General features: G+C 34.1%; 1 protein-coding gene across 1 annotated transcript in view; it reads left to right on the top strand.

Moving 5' to 3' along the window:
* LOC148276907 (uncharacterized) overlaps positions 1-14,490 on the top strand; it is a gene marked incomplete at its 3' end in the record, with an annotated part of 180,715 nt that overhangs the window by 138,318 nt on the left and 27,907 nt on the right. Inside the window, exons 9-11 of the mRNA XM_088233603.1 lie at positions 7,964-8,164; positions 9,990-10,148; positions 12,800-13,009. Of these exons, the coding sequence (XP_088089729.1) occupies positions 7,964-8,164; positions 9,990-10,148; positions 12,800-13,009 (570 nt within the window). The remainder of the gene's footprint in view (positions 1-7,963; positions 8,165-9,989; positions 10,149-12,799; positions 13,010-14,490) is intronic.

Raw genomic sequence — 14,490 nt, 5'->3', positions numbered from 1 at the left:
TATTTGAGTTTGTCCAAAAAACATAGGCAAAATGATGAATGTTACACAGTGTGCAAAGTGGCCACTTAAACCAGCCAATGACAGGTCATAAGCCCTGCAAATGCCTAGACTTCTATATTCCCTTATTTAAGGTATTCTCCATCCCTGTTGTAATTAGTTAATAGTATCGTTGTTTAAATAGATAATTGAACCAATGTGGCAATGGGAATAGTGTTTTTGTTTGAGAGGAAAATTTAACAAAAATGTGCTGATGTAACAAACAAGTATTAATTTATGAGATAATAATTTAACAAGTTTGGTAATGGGGAATTTAATAAATGTGGAAATGCTAATATTTTATGAAAAGTAACGGATAATGTAAGAGACTAATTGAAATGGTATCATTGTTCGAAAGGAAAATGAGGAGAATCAAAGAAGTGTTGTAATATTATCCGTTGCACGATAAAAAAAACAAACTCATAATTATAGCAATGGTAATCGTATGAATGGAGAGTTGAGCAGAGATATCTTTCCCATTTTTTGAAGAAGATACGTTGATTGAATGAGGAACCATTTCTTCCTTGAAATGAGAATAATTGTGTAAAAGGATGCATTAGTCAATCAATGCATCATGTGCATTATTGCTTATATCAGCGTCTAATGGTGCATATGGCATTGCGTTGGGACACAATGTAGCGTCCAAGTCAAGTAAAACTATTAATATAAAAAATCTCTTGTCATTTATACTAATTTTAAAACTAGGCACGTGAGACGAAAATCGTACCTTAAAATACTTGTATTATAATACAAAAATATTATTAAGATAGTACCTTGCTCGTGCGAATTAAGAATAAGTTATTTATTATTTTAGTTAAGTACTTTCTTAAATCATGGACCAAGACATTTATTTATGTGCTTTACTTTTGTTCATTTAATCAATCTGCACAGTTACTTAATTTAATTCGCAAAACATAATATCTATATATAATGCTTTCAGTTAAAAACTAAAGCTTAGTGGGACATCGACGCTTAGAAAATTTTGTATATATTTTTTTAGTTGTTAACCGAAAACTGTTTTTGAATAATTCAAAATGGTTCCTTTCTACCCCTATTGATATGATTCATTTTTTGAATTATAATTTTTACGAAATTAAAAACATACGTCTTAGTAATTTTAATTTATTGAATTTTATTTGTCTTGTATATAGTTTTGTAGATTTTTTTTTCTGTAAAATTGTTATTAAGTTTATTTTTTAGGAAATTAATTTATTTTTAATTGTTTGTCCTATTTATTTTAAAAATATGGTGTTTCATATATTTTATATGAACTCATTAAAAAAATCAATTAGTATATCAATTCTGACCATTCAATTAGAAGGCAAGGCGATCAAACTTACGCTTTAGATTCCAGTTCTGGAACTATGGAATAATGGGGTAAAAACACTTTTTGTTTTAACCAGTCTTAAATAAAAATATGAGATGTTTATTAAATACAAGTTCTTTATTTTGCCCTAAGTTATACCTAATGGTGCATAGGGCACTGTATTGGTACACAAATTGCGGCTTATAATTATTAATTATGATTTAAATTGTAATTATTTGAACTAGGTTGTAGAAATATCTATTCTACAAATTTATTGGACTATTGAAAACATGAAATGCATTCATGTTTTTTGTTTAATTATAATTTATTCCTTGGTGTTTTGACGTGCTTGCGTTTAATTTATTCTAAATTACTAGTTAAAATTTACAAATTTACAACTTTATGGTGCCATTTTTAATTTATTGGAGTTAGCGAAATTTTAGGCAATTTTTATTTCAATTTACTAAATTTATTCATTTGATTTGTATGAAAAGCTAAAAAAAACAATCTAACGATTGATAATATGCGTTTTAAGTTGTTTAAATAAAACATATATCTTGTAGTTAATTAAAACTGCTTTTTAAACAATAATTTTAATTTTATGTATTATTTTTTATTTCGCTAAAAGCTTTGGGGAAATATTGTATCGTGCTTTTTGACGGCATTGTTTTAAGTTGTTATGCCATGTTCCTTTAGCAGACACTCGGCACAATAAACTATATTTAAAAACGCCGGATCAAAATAACTGCAAAAATTACAAAAAAAGAATTACTATTTTTGTTTTATTTATTATAGATTTACCTAGTCTAAGAAAAATGTTTTATTATTTTTCGGCCAGTTTTTTCTCTCTAAAACATTGTTATTTAATTGTACTTTCGTCTTATTTATTTGTATTATTTAATATGTTTGGGTATAAGTTTACTTAATTTTAGTTAAAATATTTTAATGTATTTGTTTTATTAGATATAAGACGTAATTAATTTATTCTGGTTTAAAAAAATGTAAATCTATCTTTGCATTACTCTTTTGTCTCAAACGATTGAATACAACAATTTATTTCAACATTTTTTGGAGAATTTCTTTCAGAGGGATTAATATATGACTATTCAGTGACTTTACACACTGTAAAATATGTTTAATTCCTTTTATGTTGATGTTTGATAAAAATTGAATTCAAAATGTTGAATTTTGTCAACCATGCTGAAACTTTTATTAAATCATTAATTTATTTTGAGATACATGAATAACATGACCGTTTTGTAATTAATTTACTATTAATTAAAATAATTTTAATTCTGAAGTAGCAGCCCATAATTATTTTATAGTTTATGCACAGCTGCAATAATTTTAATTCTTTTTGTTAATTCGTTTTATTATTTATTTCTTTCCGTTATTATATTTTTGTCTCTTTATGTTGTGTTCTATTTTTATTTAATAAATGTTGTAGAATTTTCTTTTATTATTTTATTATTTTTGTACCATTTTATACTTTCCCTAATAATTAATTTGTTTAACAAAGTACGTATGTTACCCACTATAGGTAGTGTCCGAATGAAGAAATCAAAAGATCGAATTACAACAAGTTATTCGATTGGGTATTTTCCTTATTCTCCTTTTTTGATCTCTCCTTCATTTTCTAGATTGAACACGAATAAAAGGAGGTGTCTAAAATGCTGACTTTCGTTCACTTGATATTCCATTTTGAAAGCTTGAAATCAAATAAAATAATCTACGTATTCTTGTTCTTATTCCTAGTCAGTGCTATGTAATCTCCTAACGTCACTGCAACCTGTAAAGATCTATTGTGACGGGTCTCCGTGAATAGTTCTCACCCTCCGAGCCCAGGTCTATAAAGAGCCTGGCTACTGTGTGGAAGGCGAGAGTTTATATTTTGTTAAATCTTCCCCTCCAAGCCCAGATCCGTAAAGTATCGGGCTATTATATCTTTAACATCCTCAGGTTTAACCAGTAGTCCCCCGAGGATGAGACTCCTTTTATGATGTAAAGCATCACATTCACATAAAATGTGTATAGGTGTTTCCTTATCTGCACTGCAGAACCTACATCTAGAAGTTTGGGAAAGGTTCATTCTAGCGCGGTGTTTGTTCAATCTGCAGTGCCCTGGGCAGGCTCTAGTGACAACCCTCACTTGATGAGGCTGAGCTTTATTTTATTAAGTCAAAATCAAAACTTTGCGAGTACCCTTTTATCAGTTTCTTTGGATGGTGCTGACCATGTACTTTTCCCCACAGCATTGCACTCTGCTTCTTGGCCCATGGACTTAAGCTCATTACGAGAAGCTAATTTAGGCAACCCAGAGTAGGGTTTAGGGCCTATTGGGGCTGTCTCAGCTCCCAGCCTTGCCAATTCATCTGTTTGAGTGTCCAGGTACCCAAATCAATGTCACTCAGCGACACAATTAAGCGCCCGTAGGCACTCCAAGGTTAATTCTGAATTGATCTTAACAGAGTTCAGAGCTTTGAGAGCAGCCTGACAGTCTGAGAGAATAAAAATTATTTGATTAATCTATTTAGCGTATTTTTTTTTCTTTTTTCCAATACCATTTTGTATTACTTTTGGTGATCATTATTAAATTTGAAAAAAAGGGACACAATTTTTGTTAGCACATAATACAAAAAAATAGTAACGTATCTGAAACTCTGCGAGACCAACAACCCTTTGTGTGTTAGGATACAATATTTTAGAAAAGGGATTATGATTAACTTAACAATAAAAAAAAGCATGCTATATCTGGTAGCAGTCTCCTGCGATGGTCTCTCCCCCAGTGTTGCCAACTCAACCGATTTTTTGGTAGATCTACCAATTTTAGTAGCAACCTACCGAATTCAATGGTAACTCTACCGATTTTTCAGTACATTCACCGATTTTAGTAGCAATTTACCGATGTACCGAATTCGATGGTAACTCAACTGATTTTTCGGTAGATCTACCGATTTTAGTAGCAATCTATTGATTACCGAATCCGATGGTAACTCTACCGATTTTTAAATATCTTGAACGATAGGGAAGTTCTGCGGTTTTTTTTTACTTGTTTATAGACTAATGAACCAAACCAAAAAAAAATTCGTATTATAAATATATAATTTTAAAAATATGTATTTTTGAGTTGACTCCGCGTGTGACGTCTCAAGTTCTCTTCCCCATTTCGGTCAGTTCTGCCCATTTGCATTTGAATCTGGTAATGGTCCCGTGGCTAGTGTCTCGCATTCACTGCTAAAAGGTCCGTGGTTCGAATTCCACTCTATCCCAACTTGATTCCCATTTTCTAATTGTGAGTTATTTACAACTACCAAAAATGACTTTCCTCCAATTTTTGGTAGTATACATCATGCATGATCGTTGGATGCAGCCCTGGTGTAAATAAACAAACTAAATAACTGTAACTATGTGTTCGTTTTCGTGTCGCTACTTTTGCAATTTTTTTTACTCTATAGGGCATGTCTATGTTTAACTATGTCAATGGAAATAACACATAAATATGAAAATAAAATGTTTTTGTTGTTAACTCTGTCTTGAAAAAACCTTTTTGTCAACGGACCACACGGAGTGATCTCAAATAACCCTTTTAAAAAAAAAAACAAGAAAAAATAAATAAAACATGAAAGCATACTAAATAAAGAAAATACGAAAAGTTTGTTAAACACGGTTTGATTGAATTAGACTTATTATTTGCAATTGGACAAAGTTATGCAGAAAGCGGCCAGTCCACAATTTAAAAAAAAAAGAAGATATTGGTGTTGTGTAGTAAGGTCAATTCTATGTTTTGCTTAAAACAGCCAGACCGCTTTTATTTAAAAAACTGTAATCATCATCTTCTAAATATTGTGTTAATATCAAAAACGGCTTTTCTCAATTTGCAGAAAATACCCACAGCTCTAGAACTCTAAAACTGTTCAAATACGTAATTAGATACTTGTTTGAAATACAAAAGAACTAATGTATTAATTGTTTATCATTTGTCAAAATCAAAAACATTCTAACTGTTGTGTAAATTTGATTATTCACTGTTTTCACAAACGCGCTATTATCTCTGTTTCGCCTTTCTACGGCTGGTTGCTTTCTGCATAACTACGTTCAATAAAGGCTCTATAATTTTATTTATAGTTGTTTCCAAACAAAAGTCTCTTGTTAAAAAATATATTTCGATTTCAGATAAAAAATTGTTATCAAAATTTGGGATTCTAGGAAATGTGTTGATACAGGAATAATTAATATTAATTCAGCATGCTCATCATTCAACAATGTTTTAAGTATGTCAAAATGCTTGCAAACTGGCTGGATTTTCTCCCTAGAGAGTTGTTCGTGTTTAAATTTGTTGCAACAGAGAGGCAAAACGTTTTTAGAAGGGAAAATTGTAGTCTAGGCATTTACAGGGCTTATGACCTGTCATTGGCTGGTTTAAGTGGCCACTTTACACACTGGGTAACATTCACCATTCTGCCTATATTTGAACATCCAAATTTCCTCAACTCTTTCATCTATTGACTTTTGTGAAGTAAAAGAGCTGAAACCTTTATCATATGGGTGAGATTCATCCGGCTGAACCAATTCACCTACTTGGCAACGCCTGAAAACAATTTTCCAATTTTGTATACTTCTTCTTTTGCCAGATAGTTGATTCAACAATGTTTGCAGTATGTCCAAATGCTTGCAGACTGGCTGGATTTTCTTCCTAGGGAGTTGTTAATATTTAAATTTGTTGCAACAGAGAGGAAAACATTTTTGAAAAGTAAATATGGGAGTCTAGGCATTTCCCTAGACTCCCAAATTCCCTTCTCAAAAATGTTTTCCCTCTCTGTTGCAACAAATTCAAATATGATAATTATTGTTCATTGTGATCGCTCAAATGCTTAGCATGTTTTTAAGCACGGTGATAGTTATTTGTGATTGAGCTACAGGTCGTAGCTTAGTCGTAGAGAATTGAGATGGCAAAGGATTAAAATAATAATTAGTAAAATTGTAATACCGAGTTCTACAAAATAACCACCAAGTTATTTAAAATAATGGCTTTCTTTTAGGTTTGATTTGTTTTTATTTTCGAGAGATGAGATGTCATTGAAACAGACAAAATAACATAAGAAAGGTTGCTAACTGTGTTAGCACCCTAACTACTCTGAACCGCTTTTGCGGCACAATAATACGGCCGCGAGAGCGTTTAGAATACCACCCCTGGTGGAGGAGTGGCGATGACTTTGGTTTGGAGCAAGAGCCGCAACTTGTAAAAGAACGGCACCTTTCTTCTCAGAATTTCCCCCTAGCCTTGCTAAACGCTGTATAAAACAAAATACGCAGCAGCGTTGGGAGGATCATTACCGCGCTTCTTCTACAGGTAAAATCACTAAACCCAACGCTGGCTGATGCAGCAAACTTCCGTCATCATCACCGAAGTACTTTCGAAACGACCCAAATTTTTACCGGACACGGAGCTATGAGAAGTTACCTATATAGGTTTAAATTAAGGAATGATGACTATTGTCCATGCGATGATATTTCTTCACGAGTATCGAACATTTCAGTGCCCATTTTTTAGTTTACAACGCCATAATCTTGAAGCAGAATGCAGGAAACATGGAATGTCCTTAACATATATCCACTGTTGTTAGAAGAAGTTATCACGCGCCATTGTTCTTGAACTTTGCAACAATGGTGATTGGACTCATAAAGGTAGTAAACCAAAATCAGTGATCGAACATCCCATTTCCAAGACAAACAAATACGATTTTTTTCTAAGTACCTTAGCCTTGTATATGACACGTAAGGCTACTAAATACAGGGGTCCAAATATATATTTAAAAAAATTAAATTAAAAAAAGATTACTTTGGTTTGCCCGATCGAACTTATTTATTTCAGTTTACTAACAAACTAATGAACTAACATACCCTATTGCCGTCACAATTTGGAATTTTTTTAATTTTATTAAAATATTCAAATACAAGAAAAGTGCGCTTTAAAGGGCTTTAAAACAGACTAGTCAACAGAAAAATTGGTCCAAATTTGTTCACAAAAAAAATCAATTAGATTAGTGGTGACAGACAGTCGGCCTCGTCGTGTAATGGTCAGCACATTTGCCTACCTTGCGAGAGGTCTCGGGTTCGATTCCTGACATGGTTGATATGAAATATTTATTTAAATGGGTGTTTTCACACCAAAATATTTCATAGTCCCTAAACTGGTACCTAAAGCGTAAGACTGATTATTTTACCTTCATGTAACGTAAATGATCAAGATACGCTGCAATTGGTTTACCAATGCAGTGCCCTATGCACCATTAGAATTGAAAAGGGAATGACGATGGTGACAGACAAGTCGCCGATATCTACAGGTGTAAGGGATTAAATGAAAAGCAGTAAATATTAACTATAAATAACGCAGTTTTTTATGCGCAAAGAATGTAAAATATAAAAAGGAATTAACCGTCCTTTAAAGCTTAAAATTTGAGTTTATTTATGTGCGGATCTGAAAAGAGGACCTGTAAAAAGTATCCGGGTAAGTGGTGGGGGACTTCCATGTCCATGTTGGTCTGCTTTGTTTCTTTTTATGAAACGCAATATTTCCGCTTCGAACTTCTGATTCTAATGTTATCCATGCATTAATTGCAGAGCCTCTCTGCCCTGGGCGCGGCGACCGCATCTGGCAGCCCGAGCGAGGTCAGCAGGGCCCTCCACGCCCTCGTGCTGAGGGAACAACATTACGCCCAGGCCTTACATTTTGGGATGGAGAGATTCGTAGTGCCGCTTTCTTCCAGAACTGATATCCTAACGCCGCAAGAACACAAATTGCTCTTTCAAAACTGCGAAGAGGTAAGCTCAAATGCAAAAATGCATTTTCTGTATTTTGATGAATTTTTAATCTCATTCGGTTTGTAAAAAAATACCTCGAATAATTTTATTACAGAGTTGATCGGACCAGCTCTCAACAATATTTATACTTATCCACATCCGTACCACTTCCCATTTTTTAGCGAACTCCACGTAACAATAATTCTACTTGTGAATGCCGGAAAAAACATGAAATCTTTAGTACCAAACGAACATCTAACAAGTAAAGTACTTAGAATAAATTATTAAAAACGAGCTGTGCCAGCGTCTACATAGACCGCCATTTTTATACTAGCTGTGCCAGCGTCGCGAGACCACTAACTTCTCCTCAAGGATTCAGCATCTCGTCACGCCTCATCGTCAGCAGGTTAAACAAGTTGCGCAACCTTCTTTCCCTTACAAAACAGCTTGCCCACCACATACCGCACACCGCATCTGAGGACATAAGTCTTCTGGGCGGTGCCCACATACACGGAAAATTTGCTCATTGTCAAACGAGAAAAGCTGCCTGAAGAAACTCTCTGAAATCTGGTAGCCTTAGCATCTTTGTGCTGAAAGAAGGTAATCCAGAAGTACATAATATGTACTTCATTGGATTGAGAGAAGAGGGAAGGGAATTCTTCACTGACTGGGATTAAATTGATTGGACATGATCAATTCGCCAAAATGATTACAAAACTTTTTAAAAGCCTTGAAATTCTTTTTGGAAGCCACCAGATCTGAATATCCGACTGGACCTATAACAGGGCCACGAATAGTAGCGAGAAGCTCCATTCGGTAATAATAGAGAAGGGGAAAGGGACAAGACCACAGGATGTGTTCAGAAGATTGGTTAGGATATCCGCAGCAGCACGAAAGGGAGTCAACAATTTTAAAAACAAATATTTTTTTATTAAATACCCCCACAATACAGTTCACTCTCCAAATTATCCTTCTCGGGTTGAGGTATTTCTTCACACCTCGTGGGAACGAGGGATCCTCAACATGATCCTTCGAGCCGGACCATCCAGCACGGTAAATATGGTTTTCAGGAAACCGGAAATCTTTCACAATACACAGTTAATTACCTTTTCTAAACCGCTGTATTACAGAACCTACACGTTTTAAGTAGTTCATTTAAATTTATTTTTTTTACATTATCGGGAAACTTTGCCGTACAATTTAATGCTCTAAGTTTTACCGTCTTTAAGAAAAAAAAACATGTTAAAAATTTCCCATAGCACTGAACTTCCTTACTGAATTATTTTCCTTAAAGTACTCTCCTTTACTAGCAATGCACTACCCCAACGTTGATTAAATGATTGGAAGGATTCTTTCGGAAGGGCCTTCAGCTGCCTCGTCGTGGTCCTTTTAAAGTCGGGAACGGTTTCGAAAAGTTTTCCTTTTTGCGCGGTTTTTATTTTTGGGAAGAGCCAAAAGGTGCACGGTGTCAAATCCGTAGAAAAAGATGGATGTGGACAGACAGGAACCTTTTAATTTATTTTTAAAAAAAGTTGTAACGCGTTGTTTGAAATCCACGATACGCAACAGACAAGGTAAACACGACCTCGCTCTTCTGGCTCTGAAAGCCGACTGACAAGTTACTTCTTTCTTAAATTTTACACTGACTATCTCAACGAATCAGGTTACCGGCTTATTACTTCATTTGCTGGTATAAAAATTCATTAACCATATTTTTTATCATATACCTTCTTCATACCGATTGGTTTAATTCAATGCAATAAATAATATCAGTAAGGGACCTCTAATTTAGAATAAATAATTTTTTACACTGATTAATACTTGTGTTGTAATTCTTTTTTTTCAGCTTTTGAGGTTATCCGAAGACATCCTGGAGCAGCTAGTGATGGAAGATGGCGAGATCCACTTTCACTCGGTTGCGAGCGTGTACCTGTCAAAGATGGCCACCATCATCTCACTCTACAAGACTTACTGTAATGGTCTTAAGAGAGCGGACTGCGTACTGGTATGACAGTTTTATTTGAAAACCAATTAGTTTATACAGTGTATACATCGATGGCAAATCCAAAGTCCAATACGTTTAGACGCAACATGGATTAGATTAGAACAACCATCAAATCACAACCAAGTATTTAGTGTTATGGAACTTGTTAGAGTATTATGGAACTATAAAACTATATTTTCTTTTATATGATACATGCTGAGATCCCTCCATCTTTAGGGCTGTCTTCCTGGATGAAAGAATCATTTTTACAAATTGCTTTCTGCATGTATCAATATTTTATGATTTATGTAAAAAAAAAAAATATATTTATTAATGTAAAGAAATATCTACCTAGAAATAAGGTCTAAAGCTAGGGTTTCCTAGGACAGCGGTGCCCGTATCTTAACGGCCGTAGTGAACGGTGATGCGGTGGACAGCCGTCGTAGTGGTGACTAGAGAGTGGTTTTATTTTTTAACGGTGTTATCAACATCGTTTTCCTAGGAAACCACTCTCTAGTCACCGTTACGACGGCTGTCCACCTCATCTTCTTTCACTACGGCCGTTAAGATACGGGCGCCGCTCTCCTAGGAAACCCTAGCTTAAGATTCATTTATGCTTGAATTATGGCGCGCTTTTCAAATGTGATTGTGTGTTGACTTGGCTAAGTCAATAGGTGGCGCCAGCGAGAGAAAATTGGTAATGGCGGCTGTCATTTAAGTGGGGAAAATATTAGAAAAATAATTTAGTTTGGTTATTAAAGAAAGATCGACAAATAAACTTTAAATGTCGTTATTTTGTTTTACAGGTAATGTTTAAAACTTTATGATAATGTAATTGGTGTTTTAATTCTAAATATGAAAATGAAAATAAATCTTTGTTTTACAGACCAACACAAATAGTTAAATTTGTCATCACCAAAAACTAAAAAACAAATAGACTTATACCCGTGTGCAGAGACAAAACTTAAGGTGAGGAAAGTACATTCTAATTTCAAATGCAGAGAATAACCCGAAGGTGAAGACAATAGAATGTACTTTCCTCACCTTAAGGTTTGTCTCTGCATACGGGTATTATTGTCTTTATTTATAAAAAAAACATTTGTTTATTTAACACTTTACATGCATATACAATTTACCACATATACATATAAAGGCGGGCATGTTGCCTTAAGGAAATTTCTTTCTACCTACCCAAACCGTTCAGTTTGAGAAAATTACAAAACTTAAAAAATAATTAAATAAAATTACCCTCGTTTCTTCTTTTTCATTCCTTTTCCGCATCTTATGATGCATAAGGCACTGCATTGGTACACCAATCGCAGTGTATCTCGATCATTTTTGTTTCATGAAGGAAATATGATCAGTCTTACGCTTCAGATAACTAGGAACTCTGAAATATTCTAGTGTTAAAACACAGTTTTAAATAAATATTTCACATCAACTATGTCGGGAATCGAACCCGAGACCTCTTGCATGGCAGGCAAACGCGCTGACCATTACACTACGAGGCCGAGACTCGTTTACATATTCATGATCTTATTAAGGCTTTACATTTCTAAATACACAGACATTTATTATTGATTATAACACACCCTTAATACCAAATTGAGTACCAAACGTATTTAATATCCAATATTTTTTACAATAAAAATGTAACAGATGGTTCTTATTTTGATAAAAAAAAAAAAATTATGTTGATAGTGAAAAAACTAAATATTTAACTAAATACAAAATATTGATAATTGATTCCAAACTTTTAAAATTTCCCTTCTTTTAAAAAACACGCACTATCTTGGATTCAAACTAAAGATTGAACCCTTTTTTTCTATGATATATTTTTTTGCCCTTTAATAAGGAATATTTTTATGTTTTTTTTATTTTTTATTTCGTTTTTTAATTACTATAAAAAAACCTTATAATCTTTTACAGAATATTTTATTTTCTCTTTCTTATGTTACACAAAAATATTATAACTGTCCATTATTTATTATAGGAGCAAAATTCATTAACATTTTCTTGTATACCCACAAACAGGCTATGCCTTTGTGGGATTTTTTGTTTACTATTTTTACTATTAAAATGTTATTATGATTTATTTTTTTAATAATTTGTTTTACCTCTTATGGATATTGTAAAAAAACAAAAAAAAAATCAAAAAATTCCATCCTTACATCTAATTTTACAGCTCACAAGAATTTTAAAATAAATTTAATTTAACTCCATTCGATTTCCCTTTTCTGTATTTTTACACGAGAGTAGCCATCAGGCGGCCCCCGTGGTGTAGTGGTCAAGACGCTTGACTCACGCACGGAAGGTTCCGGGTTCGATTCCCGGTGAGAACACAAAAATTAAAAATGTGATTTTTCTCAAGCCTGGGTGCTCTGTGATGTAATTCACCACTGTAATTAGGCCTCCTGGCCTGTTGTGGTGCAAAAAAATGTAAATGCAAAAAAAAATGTAAATGTAAAAAATCATGCCGAAAACTGTCATCCAGAATCCTGGTTCTTTTTCAAACAGATCAATGTAATATTCATTTTCCTTGACACAAAACAAGTAAATAAAGTGTAATCGTCATTATCATTCCCTTTTTTGTTTACGCTCGTATTCATATCACGTGAATTAATTAACTAAATACAAATTGTGTGCACAAAAGTACTTTTTCGGCGGTCCAGGTACTGAAGTCCCGACAGGCGGGCGGCGCCTTCACGCGCCTGTGCACGGAGCCGGCCATCCCCTCGCGGAGGCCTGACGTCACGCAGCTTGTGCACAAGCCACTGGAGCAGTTCCGAGAGCTCCTGCGGCTGCTGCGCGCGGCCCACTCGGCTGCCGGCCCCGCGCACCCGGACCAGAGGGCGCTGTCTCGGCTGGTCGCGGACCTGCAGGTACGAAGAGTCATTTCAGCGTGGCATTATGAAACATGTCGTCAAACACTTCGCGTCATTTCATCGCGACGTTAAGGCTGTAGTCTGGTAAAACGAACGCAAAATTAGTAAAGCATACGATTTTGCCATTTTAAAACGAATGGTTTTTAATAAAAAAATAATAAAACGTAAATTATGTAGAAACAATATTTTTTTAATGTATTTTTGTTAATAAGTATACATTCAAGATTTATGTAACTAAAATATAATTACTTTTAGACCGGCAGATTACGTCATTTCAAATTTAGACTAAACTTAGGTATCTAGAATTTCAATGAAGACTAAGTATTGAATTAAAATTTATTGTAACAATTTAAAGATAATAAGTTCAACGTGAAAGTGGCTGAAGCTAAATTTTATTTGTTTGATTTTTAAAAGAAATACACGCATTTTAAATCACATGCATTTTTGTGACATTTTCTTTTATTTCTACGTTAAATTATGCTTTCGGTAATACTTTAAACTTTAGTTGAACCTTTTTTTTATAGAATTGTATTCTTTTTTTTTTTTAAAAAGAAGATAATTCTGTTTGTAATATTTAATTTATAACAACATCTTATTTACGTTTTAATGATCTTCAGACCTGCCCTTATCGTTTTCGGTAAGCGCACGTCGCCAAACACTAGCGCCATTTCATCGTACCGTTAAGGAATATGTCACTGAACACTAGCGTCGTTTCATAGTGACGTAAAGGAATATGTTGTCTAACAGAACGGTCATTTCGTGGTGAAATTGAGGAATATGCCGCTAACCACGAATGGCCGCTTCACGATGCGAAATATCACTAGCAGGTAAATAGTTAGTAAATTCGGCCCCTTGGAACTCAATAAATCGGCCCTTTGCGCCTCGGTCGATTGGAAACTCGTAATGTATGCCATTGATTGCGTGAGTCATTTCGTCGATGAATATGGCACCAAATACGAGTACTAGCTCATTTGCAATTGTTTATCTTTTTTTATACAAGATTTATCCATATTTTTTTTTTAATAAGAAATATTTAACTGAATTTCTCAGTAGAAAACTCCCAACCTGAGAAAAATCACATTTCATTTTTGTGGTCTCACCGGGAATCAAACACGGTGCATTTCATGCGTGAGGTAAGCGTATTAGCTATTACGCTATGTGAAAAACGGCAAAGGATAGCAAAATTATAATAAATTCATTATTTTATGTATTGTTTTGCGTGTGTGTGGGGTGTGAACACTAGGGTCTTTGACCCGGGTTTCCCGAACCCAAAAACCGCGGGTTTTCAAAGATTTTATGAACCCAAAAACCTGGATTTACATTAAAAATTTCACAGGTTTTCGGGTGGTTCAGAAAATCATTGAAAGCCCGTTGTTTTCGGGTTCGGGGAAACCCGGGTCAAATACCCTAGTGTTAACATTTCAAACTGATTTATGTTTCTCGTCAACTCGGTAATTTTGGAGAGTATGTTTTTAATG

This window comes from Micrasema longulum, unplaced genomic scaffold (genome assembly GCF_059751315.1).
Source record: "Micrasema longulum isolate JH-2025_06_02 unplaced genomic scaffold, ASM5975131v1 h1tg001129l, whole genome shotgun sequence".
NCBI classification, from domain to species: Eukaryota; Metazoa; Arthropoda; class Insecta; order Trichoptera; family Brachycentridae; genus Micrasema; species Micrasema longulum.
Note: the sequence above shows the minus strand (reverse complement) of the source record. Positions and strands in the feature narration are given on the sequence as shown.